The sequence below is a fragment of the Salvia miltiorrhiza genome, chromosome 1 (assembly GCF_028751815.1).
Source record: "Salvia miltiorrhiza cultivar Shanhuang (shh) chromosome 1, IMPLAD_Smil_shh, whole genome shotgun sequence".
Taxonomy (NCBI): domain Eukaryota; kingdom Viridiplantae; phylum Streptophyta; class Magnoliopsida; order Lamiales; family Lamiaceae; genus Salvia; species Salvia miltiorrhiza.
Window position 1 is genome coordinate 41320670 of NC_080387.1, and position 16877 is coordinate 41337546.

A 16877-nucleotide genomic window follows, 5' to 3' on the forward strand; every position below is an offset into this window, starting at 1 on the left:
CCGGATAGAATGACCTTTTTTCCCTCTTGGTTGAAGATGAACAATATCTGGGATTTTGGTACTGGAATTTCAGGGCGCTGGAACGCGGTGGCCTTCAGGGCTCTGTTTATTCGATTCCCCAATTTTTCAAAAGGCATAGGCTCTACAGCACTCAAGCGCCGCACTCCAGCGATGATCCAACTAGAAATTTATGGAGCTGGCTGCGCAGCTCAATAAAGGAGGAGAGTGAGACCCGGAGCTGGCTGCGCAGCTTAATAACGGAGGAGATGGAGACCCGGAGCTGGCTGCGCAGCTTAATAACGGATGAGAGTGAGGCCTGGAGCCGGCTGCGCAGCTTAATAATCGGATGAGGGTGAGGCCCGGAGCTGGCTGCGCAGGGTCTCCGCGAGCAGCATTTCTGAGGATTCGATTGAGCCCTGCGCTGACTTGGTCTGGTTTCTTCCCGGCGATGAAAGCTTCCGTGCAGGGTTCTGGTAGTGCAGCTGTTCGCCGAACAGATAAACATTTTTCAAAGTAAAACTGAGATTAGCAGATCATAAAAGTCAATTTTCATCTTTCCTTGATGCAATTCAAAGGATGATAGAATCTAGAGAGATGAGTAGATGGCTTAGCTTTTATTTTCGTTTCTTCATGAGACCCAGGTCCTTCTTCGAATGGGTTTCCAATGAAACCCTCTTTTGTACTAATTTCATCCGTTGAATCCAGCAATGACAGCTCTATTTTGACGGCCGAAGGCCAGCGACGTCCGCGGCGGCGGTGCGTAGCAGGTGGGGTCCAGAGATTGGGAATGCCCCCTGATATAAGAACCTTCAATCTGCTTATATGGCGTGGTCCCACGATCGGCATTAGAGCCGAGTGAGATTTGAGAGGGATAGAGAGTGTGGATACTTCCCTGATGTCTGTGCAGCAGCTAAGGCGTGAATTCTCCGAGTAGTTTATGCGGTGCCAGTGACAATCAATAATAGAAACTAGTGGCTGCGCCGGCGAAGCGAGCTGGCTTGACTGAGCAAAGAGGTGGCGCTGGAGAGAGGCGGCTGCGCTGGCTGCGCAGAGAGGAGGCGCTGACTGCGCAGGCTGAGCAGCAACAAGGGAGACCCGGGCTGAATACTTTGAGCGTCTGCACGCAGAGCTGTCGTTCCCACCAGATTACTCCACAAAGAGATCCCAATTTCTCGACCAGGCAGCTGGCGTATAAAGCATGGCGTCATTAGTATGGACGAAAGTTTCGCGAGAGCTTGAGTAAGCCAGGACTCTGAATCAGAGCTATTCTGAATCTCCATTTTTCCAAACAGCTCAGAATTATCCTCCCATGTCCATCCTTTGAATTGGCCAATTTATCATCCACTTCCCTGCATCGTACCATACACCAACAATTAAATCGAACCTCGTCAGTAGATGAGAATTGCTATGTAAAATTTTCAAGCCCATTAGCTTGGTAAACTCAAGTTCTGATTATGGAACTCGGGAACACAAGGGTGGTGACCACCGAGTCGCTAAAGTAGGCTGAGCAGCCCCTTGCTGGTATCATACTTCGACGATATTTCACCGGGGTCTACTTTCTCTACCAACAATTCCCTCCATCAATCAACTCCTATAAGATTTTCGAATATGGGTATCCCCTTGCATCAAGAATTGCACATAATTAGCAGAGATTATAGGAAAAGTAAGCAAATAAGATTGAGGAATCAAGCTTGCTATGAAATTAATTGAAGAAATCCCTTTAATGAGTGGAGGCCTGCTCCATAGAGCTGGGTCACGACGTGACTGTTCTTCAGATTTCTGGTGAATCACGCCTCTAACCCAAAGAAACCAGTCCCTCAATTTCAACTGGGAGCTCTGGTCCTTTTCCCCATATCAGCCCCGAACGACTCTTCATGAGTCTCTGTGCTTGTTGAAAGAAAACTGGTTACCCGGACGAAGGCAATGCAGAGCTAGCGAGGCGCTAGCTTCGCCAGAGTTCAAATTAGGAAGCAGCACAACTGGTTGTCAGCGAGAGAAAGGAGCCGTTCCTGCGTCGACGGTGATTATAAATCCCGATTTCAGGATGTCATCAGAGTTGGGGATAGATTGTACCCTAAACACACGATAAAAATACAAGGTTAACCAAGATTTGCACAAAATTGATGAGAGATACATATTAGCTAAGAAAATTAGGGGTTTTCCCCTCCGTCAGTTGCCCACGATATGCAGGGTGTTGCTCAAAGATTGGCCCAAGTAAAGACCCTTTCCCCATCAGAGACTTAGCTAAGGTTTAGGAAATCGAAACTCCCAGAGATTCAGAGATAGCCGCAGAAGTGTGACCAATGATCTGCGGCGTATTTAGCTTCTGCACTGCGGTGGTGCGCGGTTTTTGCGCAGGCGGTGGATAAGGGGCGGCGATTTGAGCCCTGTGGTAAGAGATTGCTTGGTGGGCGGCCTTCTAATCCAAACTGCGGCGGCGGTGACGTTTCCAGGCGGAGCGGTACCGGCTTCGAGGGGAAAACATCTTCGAAGCTCCAGGACGGCGGCGGTAAAATCACGGCGACGGCACCCCATTTTAGGGATTGTTCAGCCCCTTCTTTCTTTCCTTCTTCGTTTCTCTTGATTTTTCCAGATTGATGGAGAATGAACAGCAGATTTTGGGATTTCTTCCCTTCTTCCTCAAAATCCAGTAGGCTAAGATGGGAGCAACAATTTTGAAGACGAACACGATCCAGAGAGGCCGGGTCCCGCGACTAGTGACGAGGCCGAATCAGGCCGCTGAACCGTAAACAAGCCTCAATGAACAGTAACCCCCATGAACAGTACTTTCTTCCAATTTTTTGTAAGCTCGTCGGAACTCACGACGTAGCTCCGATCCTTTCCCACAGACGGCGCCAGTTGGTGATGCACAGAACCACCAACACCTAAACTAGAACTCGAAAGCAATAAACGGCACACGGATTTACGTGGTTCGGCCATCAAGACCTACATCCACGGGAGTTCTTCGTTGGTTTCACTATATTGAGAGTGTTTACATGTTACAAGTGTGTTGCTTGAATGAACTGATTCCCCATGCTAATGCTAAAGCTCCTATTTATAGTTGTGAGGATGAACCCTAAAGGCCTTAGGCCCATGAACTCTAATAGTTGGATTTAGGCCCTTTAATGATCTTGATTTGACCCATCTACGCTGTCCTTTGTTGGTGAAGCGGGTAACTCCGGCTCCAGTAAGACCAGCTCTGCGCTCTGGCTGTGCTGCTGTTCTACGCTGTTGTGCTGCGATGCTGTGCTGCGCTCCCGTGCTGTGGTGCCGTGCTCCTGTGCTGCGGTGCTGTGCTGCGGTGCCGTGCTCCTGTGCTGCGGTGCTGTGCTGCGGTGCCGTGCTGCGGTGCCGTGCTGCGGTGCCGTGCGGCGGTGCTGTGCTGCGGTGCCGTGCTGCGGTGCCGTGCCGCGGTACCGTGCTCCGGCTGCGCAGCTATGCTGCGCTGTTCTGGTCCGCGCTGCTCTGGTCTGGCTGAGCAGCTCTGTACTTGGGTCAAGGCTGATTGACTCTTTGTACTCATTTGTTAGCAAGTCTCTTCAGTTAGACCTGTGTTCGTTAGTTTATATAATAACAATAACCATAACAAGGTAAAATAAGCTTGGATTACGAAGCACAACGCTAATGGGTATTCCAGTCCTCATCACTTCACTTAGCAATTTCAGAAGAACAGAGATCTTTCTTCACTGCTCCTACCAACATTCAAGGTAAGACTTTAATTTCGATTCTTCCAATACCTCTCCCGTTTCCTCCTGCATTCATTGAGGAAAAACAAATAACCAGTTTTCATTTCAGTTCTTCCCACTGATTACAATAGCAACACAACAGCCAACCAACAGTTATACTTCAAGTTATTACACATTTCTTTCAACACCAATAGCAAGCAATCAGTTCAAAAAAAAAAACCTTCGAGGTAATCATGTTATCCTATTATTCATACAAGTGAGCATTCATATCAAAGCATGATCATGATCAATTTATACATTTGTAATCTGATTCCACAAACAAATAGAAAGGAACCACTTTAGCTCACCATTGTCACTAATAGATGAACGAATATATCCATAGCACGCTCACTATTAGATAATTGAGTTCAGATTTTCTCCTGAAGGAGTCTCTATGCATATTGATTTCTAATAAACAACGAAAAGAAAATGGAGATTAAGAACTTAGCTTTTAGAAAAGAGAGCTACTGCCCTGCTTAGTCCAGTTGAGAGACGACGTCTGGGCGGCCATTCGCGAGCTTCTCGGAGAAAGCAGCAACGGCGGACTCTCCCCTGCTCGCCGGAAATCGCATCGCAGCAGCGGTGGTGCTCACCGATTCTGGAGTGCAGCGACACGGCGAAGCCGAAGATTCCAGTAGCAGCAGCGGCGTCGGGGCTCGGCGGAAATCAGGTGACAGCAGCGACGTCGGGGCTCGGGAAATCGACGGCGGCGGTGGCCTGGTGCTCCTGCTGCTCGTCGATCAAGAGAGAGCAGTGGGTGGACGGAGGTCAGGGCACGGTGGCGGCTTTGCTGCTGCTGTCCGGCCAAGGGCGAAGGATGAGAGAAGGGGGGAGGCTGTGGTTGTTGCTGCCAGCGGCGGCTCCGCCATGGCCAGAAATCGAGGGAGGCCACGGAGATCACGGAGGCCGCCGTTGCCAAGGAGGAGGCGATGCGGACGTCGCCGGTGAGGGAGCAGCGAGAGCTGTGAGACGGAGTGGTGGCTTGTCGCTGCCATTTCGCCGGGAGTTAGAGTGACGGCGCGAGTTGGGGAGCTAGGGCTCCGATTCGCGGCGCCTCTTCGTCGACCAGAATCGGAGCAATAGATGAGGGAGAAGAGAGAGTCGACGGGAGGAGCGACTGACGAAGGCGGTGACTTCGGGAGAGAGAGAGAGAGACGAACAGATCGAGAGAGAGAGAGAGAAGAAAGGGTCGGCTCTTCCAGAGAGAGAAAAGTGAGAAACGAGAAATCAGAGAGAGAGTGAACCGAGTGGGAGAGATAAGGAGGACTTGGGCTTCTCTTTGATAGATTTGGGCTTTGTTATTTATTTTCATTTGGGCTCTTTTATTGTAATTGGGCCTTTCTCTTTTAAATTATGAATTGGGCCTCTGATTTTATTTATATGGGCCGATTTTAATTACTGATTGGGCCTCTGAATTTATTTATATGGGCCTTTGATTAATTTATTTCAGTTGGGCCTTGGTTAAATTATTTCAGTTGGGTCTTATTTATTTTACTCAGATGGGCCTCTATTACATTATTTCATTGGGCCGAATTTATTTAAATTGAAGCCCATCTATTTTATTGGGCTGTTATATTATCTTCGTTGGGCCTCCTTTGATTTATTTAATTGAGCCCAGCTAATCAAATAATTATTTATTGGGCCAAGATTTATTTAATTACTTGAGCCGATGAATTATTTCAATTGGGCCTCTCATGTTAATTATTCAAGCCCACTTTTACTTAATTATTAGGTTGCCTTATGTTGAGCCTTTTAATTATTTAATCTTATAACATTACTTATTCCTATTTATTAAGCCGATTAATTATGAGGTTATAAAGTGAATAAGCTGAAGTATTTATTTATTTTCTATTGACTACGAGGAGCGGGGTTTATTTAATTGACGGATTAGAACACCCCGAAGAGAACGGATTAATTTTTTGTTAATTATCCGGCTTCATGAGACGAGACTTAGCTTTTGTTTAAATCCGATAGCCTGGATTAACAATAGAAATTCCCTGATTATTATCTCAGAATAATAGTTCATGCATACGAGATTCATGCATAGTTTAATTACGCATTCTCATTTAATTGAGAATTTTCCCTCGATTTAAAGTCTTACGTTATTTTCTCGGATTAAAGGTCGAACGCAAGAATAAGAGCTCGTCAAGGAGTCACTAATCTGTAGCAAAGCTTTGCTATCAGGTGGGTTACTTTCATATATATCAAATGAGTTTAATGTTATGTTTATTTCATTGCAAAATCTTTGAACTGAAAATTATTTCAACTGTTGTCTTGCCATAAATGTTTCAATGTTTGGTATGATATCTATCTGATGTGGCTTTGCCAGTTATTATGAAATCGAATTCGGGTCCTGAGCAGTTGATAGCTATCCTGCCAGGGCTAGTGTACACCAGTGACCGTGAGTCATCTAGCGGGTTGGCCGGTCAAGTGTCCGTGAGAGGTGGCCACCTCTCCGGCACACAGTTCCAGATATGATAGATTACAAGAGAACTTAGTCTGCAGACGAACTTTAAGAATCACAAATGAATTTAGTAAGCTTGGGCCTTTTTAGCGAAAAACTCCCTTGCTGTACTGTTTATGATGGCATGACAATTTACAACTTTACGAAGCATGTTATATTTCATAGTAGGCATATGTGCCCACTGAGTACTTTTGTACTCAGCCCTGCATATATTTCTAAATGTGCAGGTTGAGCAGCTGCCGATGGTGATGAAGTGACGAGCGGGACTCTTTTGTCTTATTATGTATTAATGAACTCTAGGGTTACATGTCTTCATACATGTAATCAGAACCTTATTCCGCTGCGTACTCAGAAGTTTTATACTATTTTGGATAAGTCGGAGTTATCCGAACTTGCTAGATATTTGAGTCTATACGACAAAAACTCCGTTATATTATAAATATCCATGTTGTTAACAATGATGAAATACAATCCTTTCTTGTTTGATTATTCCCCTTTCTACCCCGCTTCTAATCTCCCTCCATTAGTCACGGTTTCCCCGGCTTAATTATCCTTAATTAGGTCTGGTCGTGACACTTAGAACAAAAGTAAAGAAATTCACTAAACATAAATTAATCAAATACACTAATCAAGTAGACCACAACACTTTATCATCTAATCTAACTCACCTTAATTCTCGTGCCCAAAAGAAGTGTGTTTTCATTATTGGGACGAATGGATGAGTTTATATGCGGGACTACAGTTTTACTTTTTAGGGGAAAATAACAATTTAGCTTCTATCATAGATATCATTATGGCCTCTAGTATCCTATACTCAACATTTGATCAATCAGGTTCCTCTCATGAGTTCAATTTAAATGTAATTAAGCCCCTCCATTTGATGGTCAACTGACTTTGTTTTTGAATTTTTTTTAATTTTTTTATTACTGCCGTGCACCTCCTACACTTAAGCCCATCCATAGTAATAGATGTGGGTCTTTCTCTACACTACCTATCTTTATATTCAGACATCCGCATGAACTAATGTGTGTTTAGCATATTAATTATATTTAAATGCATGTTTGTAAATAATGCGATGACGTATATATATATTCTGATGCAACCTTTTTCATATGTGAAAGTTTGTATAGTATATTTTGAATTTGATGAAAGATGCAAAATTTGCTTAGATGTATATTATCCCAGCAGAAGCGCCAATTAAATCAAAATGGGATCTTGGAAAATGGTAAGATAGGAGGAAAATTGATCTTTGGAAATATATATGATTGAGTCCGTATAAGTGAATATGATTGTAATCGATTTGTTTCTAGATTTAACATCCCTCAACCAGCTATAAAATCGCAGCTCAAGAGAGACACCTTCTCAATTAATTCACATTCAAAAAATAAAATAAGAAGGGCAAAGGAAACGAAAAGGCTATAGCTAGTGATGATGATGGCAAAGCCAAACTCAAGCAGAAGAGTGATCTTGGGTGCGTGCCTTGTGCTCGTTTCCTTGGCCCTCGCAAACTCCAGCGCCACCTGCCCCGCCGACGTCGTATTGAGACTCGATTCTTGCTCCCACTTCGCTTCCTGGATAGTCGGCGGCGGCGGAAACCCTGAAAAGGCGGAATGCTGCGCCGTTATTGGTGGTCTCGACAGCCAGCGGGCGGCCGACTGCCTCTGCGTAGTCCTCGGAGGAGATCTCCTCGGCAACAAAGTTGATTCCGCTCTTGGACAGATTTTGAATGCCTGCAAGAAGCAAAAACCTGCGGCTTACAAATGTGCTTAATCGCTCAGTTTTTGCCTTTTGGAAGCAGTAGTTTTGTTTTCCGCCTTTTTCGATCACATATCTTTGCATAATAAAATAACTAGTTGATTTTTCATTTCATTTGACGCCATCTTTGTCGTTGGATTTTTTTTTTTTTTTTTTGAGCCATTATTGGAATTGAGTATGGTGCTTAATTTTATCGGATTTCCATGAGTTAGCCTACGTCTTTTCAATTTTATAGATACCGAATCAAACAAAACTAGATGAAATGTTAGAAATTATTAGCGACTTTGAGATATCCCAAAGTTTGAAATAATCTTAGTAACCTAAAAATTAACCTTTTATTATCTATTTAGGTTTATCTTCAAAAGTTTACTCTCTCATAGTAGATATTTCAGTCACAACTTTGAACAATTTAAGACACTAACATTATTTTTATTTTATATAAAATACACACACACACACACACACACACACATATATATATATATATATATATATATATATATATATATATATATATATATATATATATTAAAATTATTAAACTATGCTTAAAAATTAAAATAAGTTGGGTATTATCAGAACCGTGAGCACGTTATTCTTGCCCACGGTGGGTAGGTGATCGGTTCTGTGGGTATTATAACTCTATTCATAACTATGGGCTTTGTATGAGATCAACTCGTTGAATATATATATGGTTTTTTTTATCTAATTTCCTACATAGGGCATGACTGTATTATAAAAACTAGGGTTTAGATTTATATGTTTGTAACTTCTTCTTTTTTCGTGCATTGCACGGGGTACAACAATTTATATTGCCTTCAATCAATTTATTTCTTCTTGTGCTCGATTTGAAAAAAATGCCTATATAAGATTTTGAATTGTGAATGTTGAGTTAAGTTCTTGCAGGCTGTCTTTAGTTGTCTTGATCATGCCTCAAATTTGAAGCTGCAAGTTCTTTATGGTATATGTAAATATGTAAATTTGTTCAACAGGATTGGTATAGTAGTTGCATTCTTTATAAAGTAACTAAGTTATATTTCTTGGATACGCGCTCGCACTGAAGAAGGGGGACACCATTTTTATTGGTCAATTCCTATTTACATGAAGTGAGAATACCTTTATAAGGTTTGAGGTTATATGTCTAAAGCATGGAATTCAATGGTGTCATTCATATATGTACACTTTTCATAGTCAGACTTAGTTTCTCCTCTATTCTTTTGAGATTTTTGTTGCGCCTGTGAATGATTTTCTACTCTCTTCTTTAGCATGTCATGTATTTCTCAATTATTTGTTTGATTTTGCATTGTTAGATTTGGTGGTTTTGATGCGCAGGTGAATGATTTTAATACGCAATGATGTGGTCTACGCATTCAATTACTCTTCAACATCGGCTGGATCATATTTACATTATACACACTTGCCAAGTAAATATTTCTATAATGTAGATATTTTTCTCTTTAATTAATATTCTATAGTATATACAACTTTTGATATAAAAAATATTGTTCACGCATAATATACATTTTACCTACACTTAATAATAATATTTTTTTCCACACATACAAATATACCTTTGGTGACATATATGTAGGTACGTAAATGTTTGATGATTTACCTACACATACACATGTGTATGTGTGTGTATAGGTAAAACCCTTTCTTTACTAACATTTATCTACATTTGATGACATTTTAATTATGTGTGGGTAATAAGTTTCGGTAACACATAAACATACTTTTAACCACACATCATCAATGTGTGGGTAAAATCCTTCAATTCTTCTAGAGAATTGATTTTTGGGCGAGAACAATTATTTTCTTGAGGGATTTTTCATGTATGTAGAGAACTTAATATATAGATATGTTTTGTTATCTCTATTATATACAATGTCTTTTAGGCTAATCATATTATGTATAATCCTGAATTCGTTTGAACAATTACAATTGATAAGCCTTTAACTCATGAATAACTAACATGCAAAAATAGTAATAAGATATCTTCACATGAAATTAAGTATGAGGAACCATAAATCATGCATGAATTTGAAAGGTAAATTGCAATAGCCATATTGTGGCCACCCACAATTCATTTAAATAGAAAAAAAAAGTAATTTATTTAACTTATTTTTTAAAATAAAAATAAGATTTAGTTATTTTATTGTATTCTCCACATTGTAGTTATTTTTTTATAATTTTTTTTAACTTTTTATTTTTATTAAAAAATAAATTAAAAATAAAAGTTGCAAAAAAACTTACAAAAAATAATTATAATGTAGAGAATACAATAAAATAACTAAATCCTATTTTTATTTTAAAAAATAAATTAAATAAATTGAAATTTTCCCCATTAAACTAAATTGTGGGTGACCACAATGCGGCTGCATAGATTTATTGATTGCAATAATAAATCACACACATAAATTCAATTGAATAATGCCTTAATTTCGATATGTCTCATTGCTAAAATATAAACAATGATGTCGTAATTGCACATGGAAATTACGCCTAAATTAACCTTTTCTTTCAAAAGAAAATGCCCTAAATTACCTTGAAGTTATACCATGAAGTTAATCAAAATAAACACTAGATTTCGTAATGGCTTGTAATGCATCCCCTTCTTTGTGTCTTGTATATATTCACTATATAATTAGATCTGAAGAATAAAATATTTATATTATTTAAATATCAATTATGCATATCCTTTCATTTAACCAAGTCATCGACCGACATATATATATATATATATATATATATATATATATATTTTAAGCAGTATACAGGATGAGGTAGATAAATCCACAGATTTAGATTTCAAAAAAAAAGAAAAAGAAAAAAAAAATCAATTTGCTTGAATATTTCACATGCATACATTTTTGTGCCAGCTAATATAGCTACTGCCTCCACGACTACACAACAAATTATCTAATTATGCAAGTGACAAATTGTTTACTAAATTTTACCTCAAAATTCACCTATAAATACCGCACTCTTCATGACTAAACCAACCATCCCACAAAAACCTAATTTCCTAAAGAGATCTTTAGGGGTTAATTATTTTCCCAGAAATGGCTTCCAAGCAAAAGACATCAATTGCACTATTCCTTGCCCTAAACATTCTCTTCTTCACCCTTTCGAGTGCGTGTGGAACGTGCCCCGGTCCGAACCCTAAGCCCAAACCTAAGCCAAAGCCGAAGCCAACTCCAAGCCCTAGCAAGGGTAGCTGCCCTAGAGATACCCTAAAACTAGGTGTGTGTGCTAAGTTGCTCGATGGATTACTTGGTGTGACCGTGGGTACTCCTCCAAAGCAGCCATGCTGCAGCCTCATCGAGGGTTTGGCTGACTTGGAGGCCGCGGTTTGCCTTTGCACCGCGATCAAAGCCAATGTTCTTGGGATCAACCTGAATGTGTTGGAATATAAAGGAAAATTTGGCTAAATTTGGAGGATAGAGAATAAGTGTGTAGTGTGTGAGATATGAGTGTGAATAAAACAAATTAAAGTGGGAGGATTTGTGAATGTGTGTGGACGTATGTTTTGTAAAAGAAAGTTTTAGCAATAGTAACCACTTTGTTTTTTCTTCACATCACTAACAATACAAATGCACACATATATATAGTGGCATAGGTCGGTGATATAGCTCACCATTTTTGACTTTTTAAAGCTAATTTTCTCTTCTAGATTTCTCTACAATTTTCCTAATTTCACACATGCATGCAGCTTTCTTTTACTTAGATTTCCACTGTCTCGATTTTTCTAGATAATTCCTATAATTTATTTCAAATCAAGTTTAATTCTAACACTCCCCCTTAAACTTGATTTGTCATCCCGAGTAAAATTCTAAACTTCGCAAAATCCTCGAACTTGAGCGGCTTGGTAAAAATGTCGGCTACTTGATCTTGTGATTTCACATACTCCACTTGGACCTCCTTCTTTGCGATGCATTCTCTGATGTAGTGGAAGCGGGTGTCAATATGCTTGCTTCGATTATGAAACACCGGATTCTTTGAGAGCGCGATTGCTGACTTATTATCCACGCAAATCGTTGTTGGCTCCTTTTGTGGCCATCCAAGCTCTTCCAGTAAACTTCGTAGCCAAACTGCATGACAAACACTGGATGTGGCAGCCACATATTCAGCTTCACATGTTGACAGCGTGACTATGGGTTGCTTCTTCGACATCCAGGTGAAAGCAGTGTCTCCCATGAAGAACACGAATCCGCTTGTACTCTTCCGATCATCATTATCTCCAGCCCAATCGCTATCACTATACCCAACAAGCTTATAATCATCAGTACATGAATAGAACATGCCATAGTTGAGCGTACCTTTGAGGTAGCGAAGAATTCTCTTTGCCGCCTTAAAATGCGTAGTGGTTGGATTTTCCATATAGCGACTTACGAGTCCTGTCGCATAAAGAATATCCGGCCTTGTGCAAGTTAAGTACCGTAAACTTCCAACCAAGCTTTTGAACAATGTCGGGTCCACTTTTTCTCCTCCATCATTCTTGGATAATTTGATCCCGCATTCCACTGGCGTGTTGATTGCTTTGCAGCCCTCCATCTTGAACTTCTTGAGAATTTCCTTGGCGTATCCTTCTTGTGTGATGAAGATCCCATCTTCGAGTTGCTTGACTTCCACGCCGAGATAGTACGCCATCAGCCCAATGTCTGTCATCTCAAACTCCTTTGACATGGCCTTCTTGAACTCCTCAATCATCTTTGGGTTATTTCCTGTGAAGATCAAATCATCTACATACAAGCACACAATTAATATATCCTCTCCATTGACTTTAACGTAGAGGGCATGCTCGTGAGGGCATTTGGTGAAGCCATTCTCCTCCAGGTACTTATCGATCCTGCTATTCCATGCCCTTGGTGCTTGCTTTAATCCGTATAGGGCCTTCTTTAACTTCAAGACTTTATCTTCTTGCCCTTTTACCTCATAGCCCATTGGCTGCTTGATATAGACTTCTTTGTCTATATACCCATTCAAGAAGGCTGATTTGACATCCATTTGATAAATCTTCCATCTATTTTGGGCTGCAAGAGAGAGTATTAGTCTGATAGTTTCTAAGCGAGCGACAGGAGCAAATACCTCATCATAATCGATTCCAGCTCTTTGACTATATCCTTTCACGACGAGCCTCGCTTTATATCTTTCCACTTCACCTTTGGAATTCTTCTTAACTTTATACACCCACTTGACTCCAATGGCCTTGTGCCCTTTTGGTAATGTCACGAGCTCCCATGTATCATTCTTCTTTATGGCTTTGATTTCTTCATCCATCGCGACTCGCCAATTTTCATTATCTGCTGCTTCTTCAAAGCTAACAGGTTCACAGTCAGCAAATAGGCAAAATAAGGTAAGATCTTCTAACCTTTCAGTTTCCTCATATATCTCGCCCAAACTCCTTGCTCGTGGTGTAGCTCTTTCATTTAAGAAAGATGGTGGCGAGTCTTCAGTGACTGGCACTGGTGAAGCTGGTGGAGTCACTGGCTCTTGTTGGACTTCTCCAACTTGCTCTTCTGCTCTTTCTTCTTCTAACTGTGGGGTGTAGGTGAAGTCACCGTTGGAGCTGAAATCCCAGACTCCTTCTTCGTCGAACTCCACGTCTCGACTTATCACTGTTTTCTTGGTATTTGGATTATATAACTTATAGCCTTTAAAGTTAGAGTCGTACCCAATAAAGATGAATGCTTCACTTTTATCATCGAGCTTCTTCCTTCTCTCATCTGCTACATGCACGTAGGCTTTACTTCCAAATACCTTTAGGTGGGAAATTCCTGGCTTTCTCCCGCTCCAGGCTTCTTGTGGAGTCATTCCCCACACGCTCCTTGTCGGTGATCGGTTGGACAGGTACACCGCGCACGCCACTGCTTCAGCCCAAAACTCTTTAGGCAGATTCTTCGTCTTTAGCATGCTCCTCGCCATCTCCATGATTGTCCTATTTTTTCTTTCCGCCACTCCATTCTGTTGAGGGGATCTCGGAACTGTCAAGGGCCGCCGAATTCCATTTGCTTCGCAAAATTCTAGAAACTCCCTTGACGTGGATTCTCCGCCTCGATCGGACCTCATGGCCTTGATTTGTCGTCCGCTCTCCTTCTCGACGGCAGCTTTGAATTTCTTGAATGCATCAAATACTTCTAATTTCTGCTTCAAGAAATATACCCACGTTTTTCTAGAAAAATCATCAATGAAGAGCAGAAAATAATTATTTTTACCGAGGGAGCTTGGATTTATCGGCCCACACACGTCAGCATGAATCAACTCCAGTGGCTTTTGAGCTCTTGAGCTTGACTCCTTTGGGAATGACTTTCTGAACTGCTTCCCGAGTAGACAACCTTCGCAGAGTTGATCGGGATGCTTGATGGATGGTAGTCCTCTCACCATCTCCTTCTTTGACAATAACTCCAATCCACCAAAGTTTAAGTGCCCAAACCGAAGATGCCACAACCAAGACTTATCTTGGTAACACGCTTTCAGGCATTTTGCCATGTCATTTCGAATATTCAATAAGAACATTCTATTTTTAGACATTGGCACATTGGCAATAAGATTATTTTTGCCATCTCTTATTGAAAGGTTATAATCTCTCATGTGAATATCATAACCTTTCTCTAAGAGTTGTCCCAAACTCAAGATATTATTTTTCATATTGGGCACGTAATAAACGTTGGAAATAAATTCATGATTTCCATTCTTCAAGCGAATTAAAATTTTCCCTTTTCCTTTAACTGGGATTTTAGATTCATCACCAAAGGAGACGTTGCCACTTACCGACTCATCGAGCTCCACAAACATATTTCTTTTCCCGCACATGTGATTGCTTGCACCGGTGTCGAGGTACCACGTGTCATCTTGTCTTCCAGCTTCTCCTTTATATGCCAGAAGCACACTACCAATATCTTGATTTGTACTTTCGGCGTAATTGGCCTTCTCTTCAATCCTTACTTTTTCACTTCTGCACTCGGAAGCATAGTGCCCAAATTTATGGCAATTATAACACTTTATTGAGGATTTATCGTACCTCGACTGCGGGTTGCTCCTCCCCCGACCACTTGTAAACTCATTTCTTTCACCACTGTTGACGAAGCCTCCTCGTCCTCGTCCACGTCCACGTCCACGGCCTCTGCCTCGATCTTGTCCTTGACCACGTCCTCTCCCGGACTGTCCATAGCCATTGCTCGAGCCTTCTTCTTTTTCTTTCGGGCTTACTTGCAACTTTAAAAGTTGCTCTGAAATTTCTTGCTTCTTCTTTTGCTTCTCTTCATATGCTTGCAACGACCCCAACAAGAGATCGATTGTCATCTCCTCCAAATTTTTAGTTTCTTCGATCGTCACCACAATGTGCTCAAACCTTGAGGTTAGTGACCGCAATATTTTCTCCATAATTCTTACATCCTCCAATTTTTCACCATTTCTTTTCATTTGATTAGACACCGCCAAGACTCTTGAAAAATAATCCGAAATCGATTCGGACTCTTTCATATGTAATGACTCAAACTCTCCTCTTAAAGTTTGAAGTCGTACCTTTTTTACTTGCTCCGCTCCTTTGCACGCGTTCTGGAGCTTCTCCCACGCTTCTTTGGCGGTACTTGCATTCGAGATTTTCTCGAAATCGTCGTCCCCTAGCGCCTGATAAATGAGACAGAGAGCCTTCTTGTCTCTCTTTCTCGCGTCTCGCAATCTATCCTTTTGTTGTTGGGATAGTGCGGCCTCGTCCTGCGGCTCCTCGTAGCCATTCTCCACGATCTCCCAAACGTCGTGGGCTCCCAATAGCGCCTTCATCTTGATGCTCCAATTGTCGAAGTTGCTCTTGTTGAGCATGGGGACTTGAAACGATTGTAGGTTGGCCATTCCACAGGTAGGATTTTATGGCTCTGATACCACTTTGTTGGAATATAAAGGAAAATTTGGCTAAATTTGGAGGATAGAGAATAAGTGTGTAGTGTGTGAGATATGAGTGTGAATAAAACAAATTAAAGTGGGAGGATTTGTGAATGTGTGTGGACGTATGTTTTGTAAAAGAAAGTTTTAGCAATAGTAACCACTTTGTTTTTTCTTCACATCACTAACAATACAAATGCACACATATATATAGTGGCATAGGTCGGTGATATAGCTCACCATTTTTGACTTTTTAAAGCTAATTTTCTCTTCTAGATTTCTCTACAATTTTCCTAATTTCACACATGCATGCAGCTTTCTTTTACTTAGATTTCCACTGTCTCGATTTTTCTAGATAATTCCTATAATTTATTTCAAATCAAGTTTAATTCTAACAGAATGTGCCTGTTTCCCTTAGCTTGCTTCTCAATGTTTGCTCTAAGAAAGTTCCTAAAGGTTTTGTTTGCGCCTAATTTGTATTCATTTGCTACTAGTCTTTGCACTTCTTTTGCATGAACACTTTCCTTTACTAATTTCTTTTGGCTAATAATGTTTTTTTGGATCATGGCATCTCTGCCATGTGAGTTTTGGAATGGTGTAATATGTTGGGAAAATGTTATTAATTACATGTACCTAACTAAGCAAGTTAATTTAGTCTTGACTATTTTAAGTAATCCCAATTATATATAACACTGTACCAAACCTCAATAGCACTGTTAATATAATAAATAACAATGAAAACAAAAGCAAACGAAAATACAATCAAAAGAACACGAAAACACAATCAAATTTACTACCTAGAGATAAATTACAAAGGATTTATATAATAAAACATGATCAACTTACCAAACCTCCATATTCAAGTGCTAGAGATGTGTGTTCACAACACATATTTTGGACGTCAGTTTTAGTATATAGAATACTACCAAAGAAATTTCAAACAATGCTTTGTTTCGTGAGTTTTAGTATATACATTAACAAATTACGTACGTACCTAGGAATATATTAAATGTATATTTCTTATGTGGAAAAGTAAGAGAACAACTATT

At 40.6% G+C, this 16877-nt stretch overlaps 2 protein-coding genes across 2 annotated transcripts; both read left to right on the forward strand.

The window, feature by feature from the left end:
• Positions 1-7623: 7623 nt before the first annotated feature.
• On the forward strand, positions 7624-7959 carry LOC131008172 (lipid transfer protein EARLI 1-like). The gene has a single exon (XM_057935066.1). The coding sequence runs from the start codon at positions 7624-7626 to the stop codon at positions 7957-7959; it is 336 nt and encodes a 111-aa protein (XP_057791049.1).
• A 2989-nt stretch (positions 7960-10948) lies between these two features.
• Positions 10949-16482, forward strand: LOC131025074 (14 kDa proline-rich protein DC2.15-like). The gene is made up of 2 exons (XM_057954678.1): positions 10949-11348; positions 16227-16482. Exons 1-2 carry the CDS (start codon positions 11010-11012, stop codon positions 16299-16301), a joined length of 414 nt encoding a protein of 137 aa, XP_057810661.1. The 5' UTR covers positions 10949-11009; the 3' UTR covers positions 16302-16482.
• Positions 16483-16877: the final 395 nt, after the last annotated feature.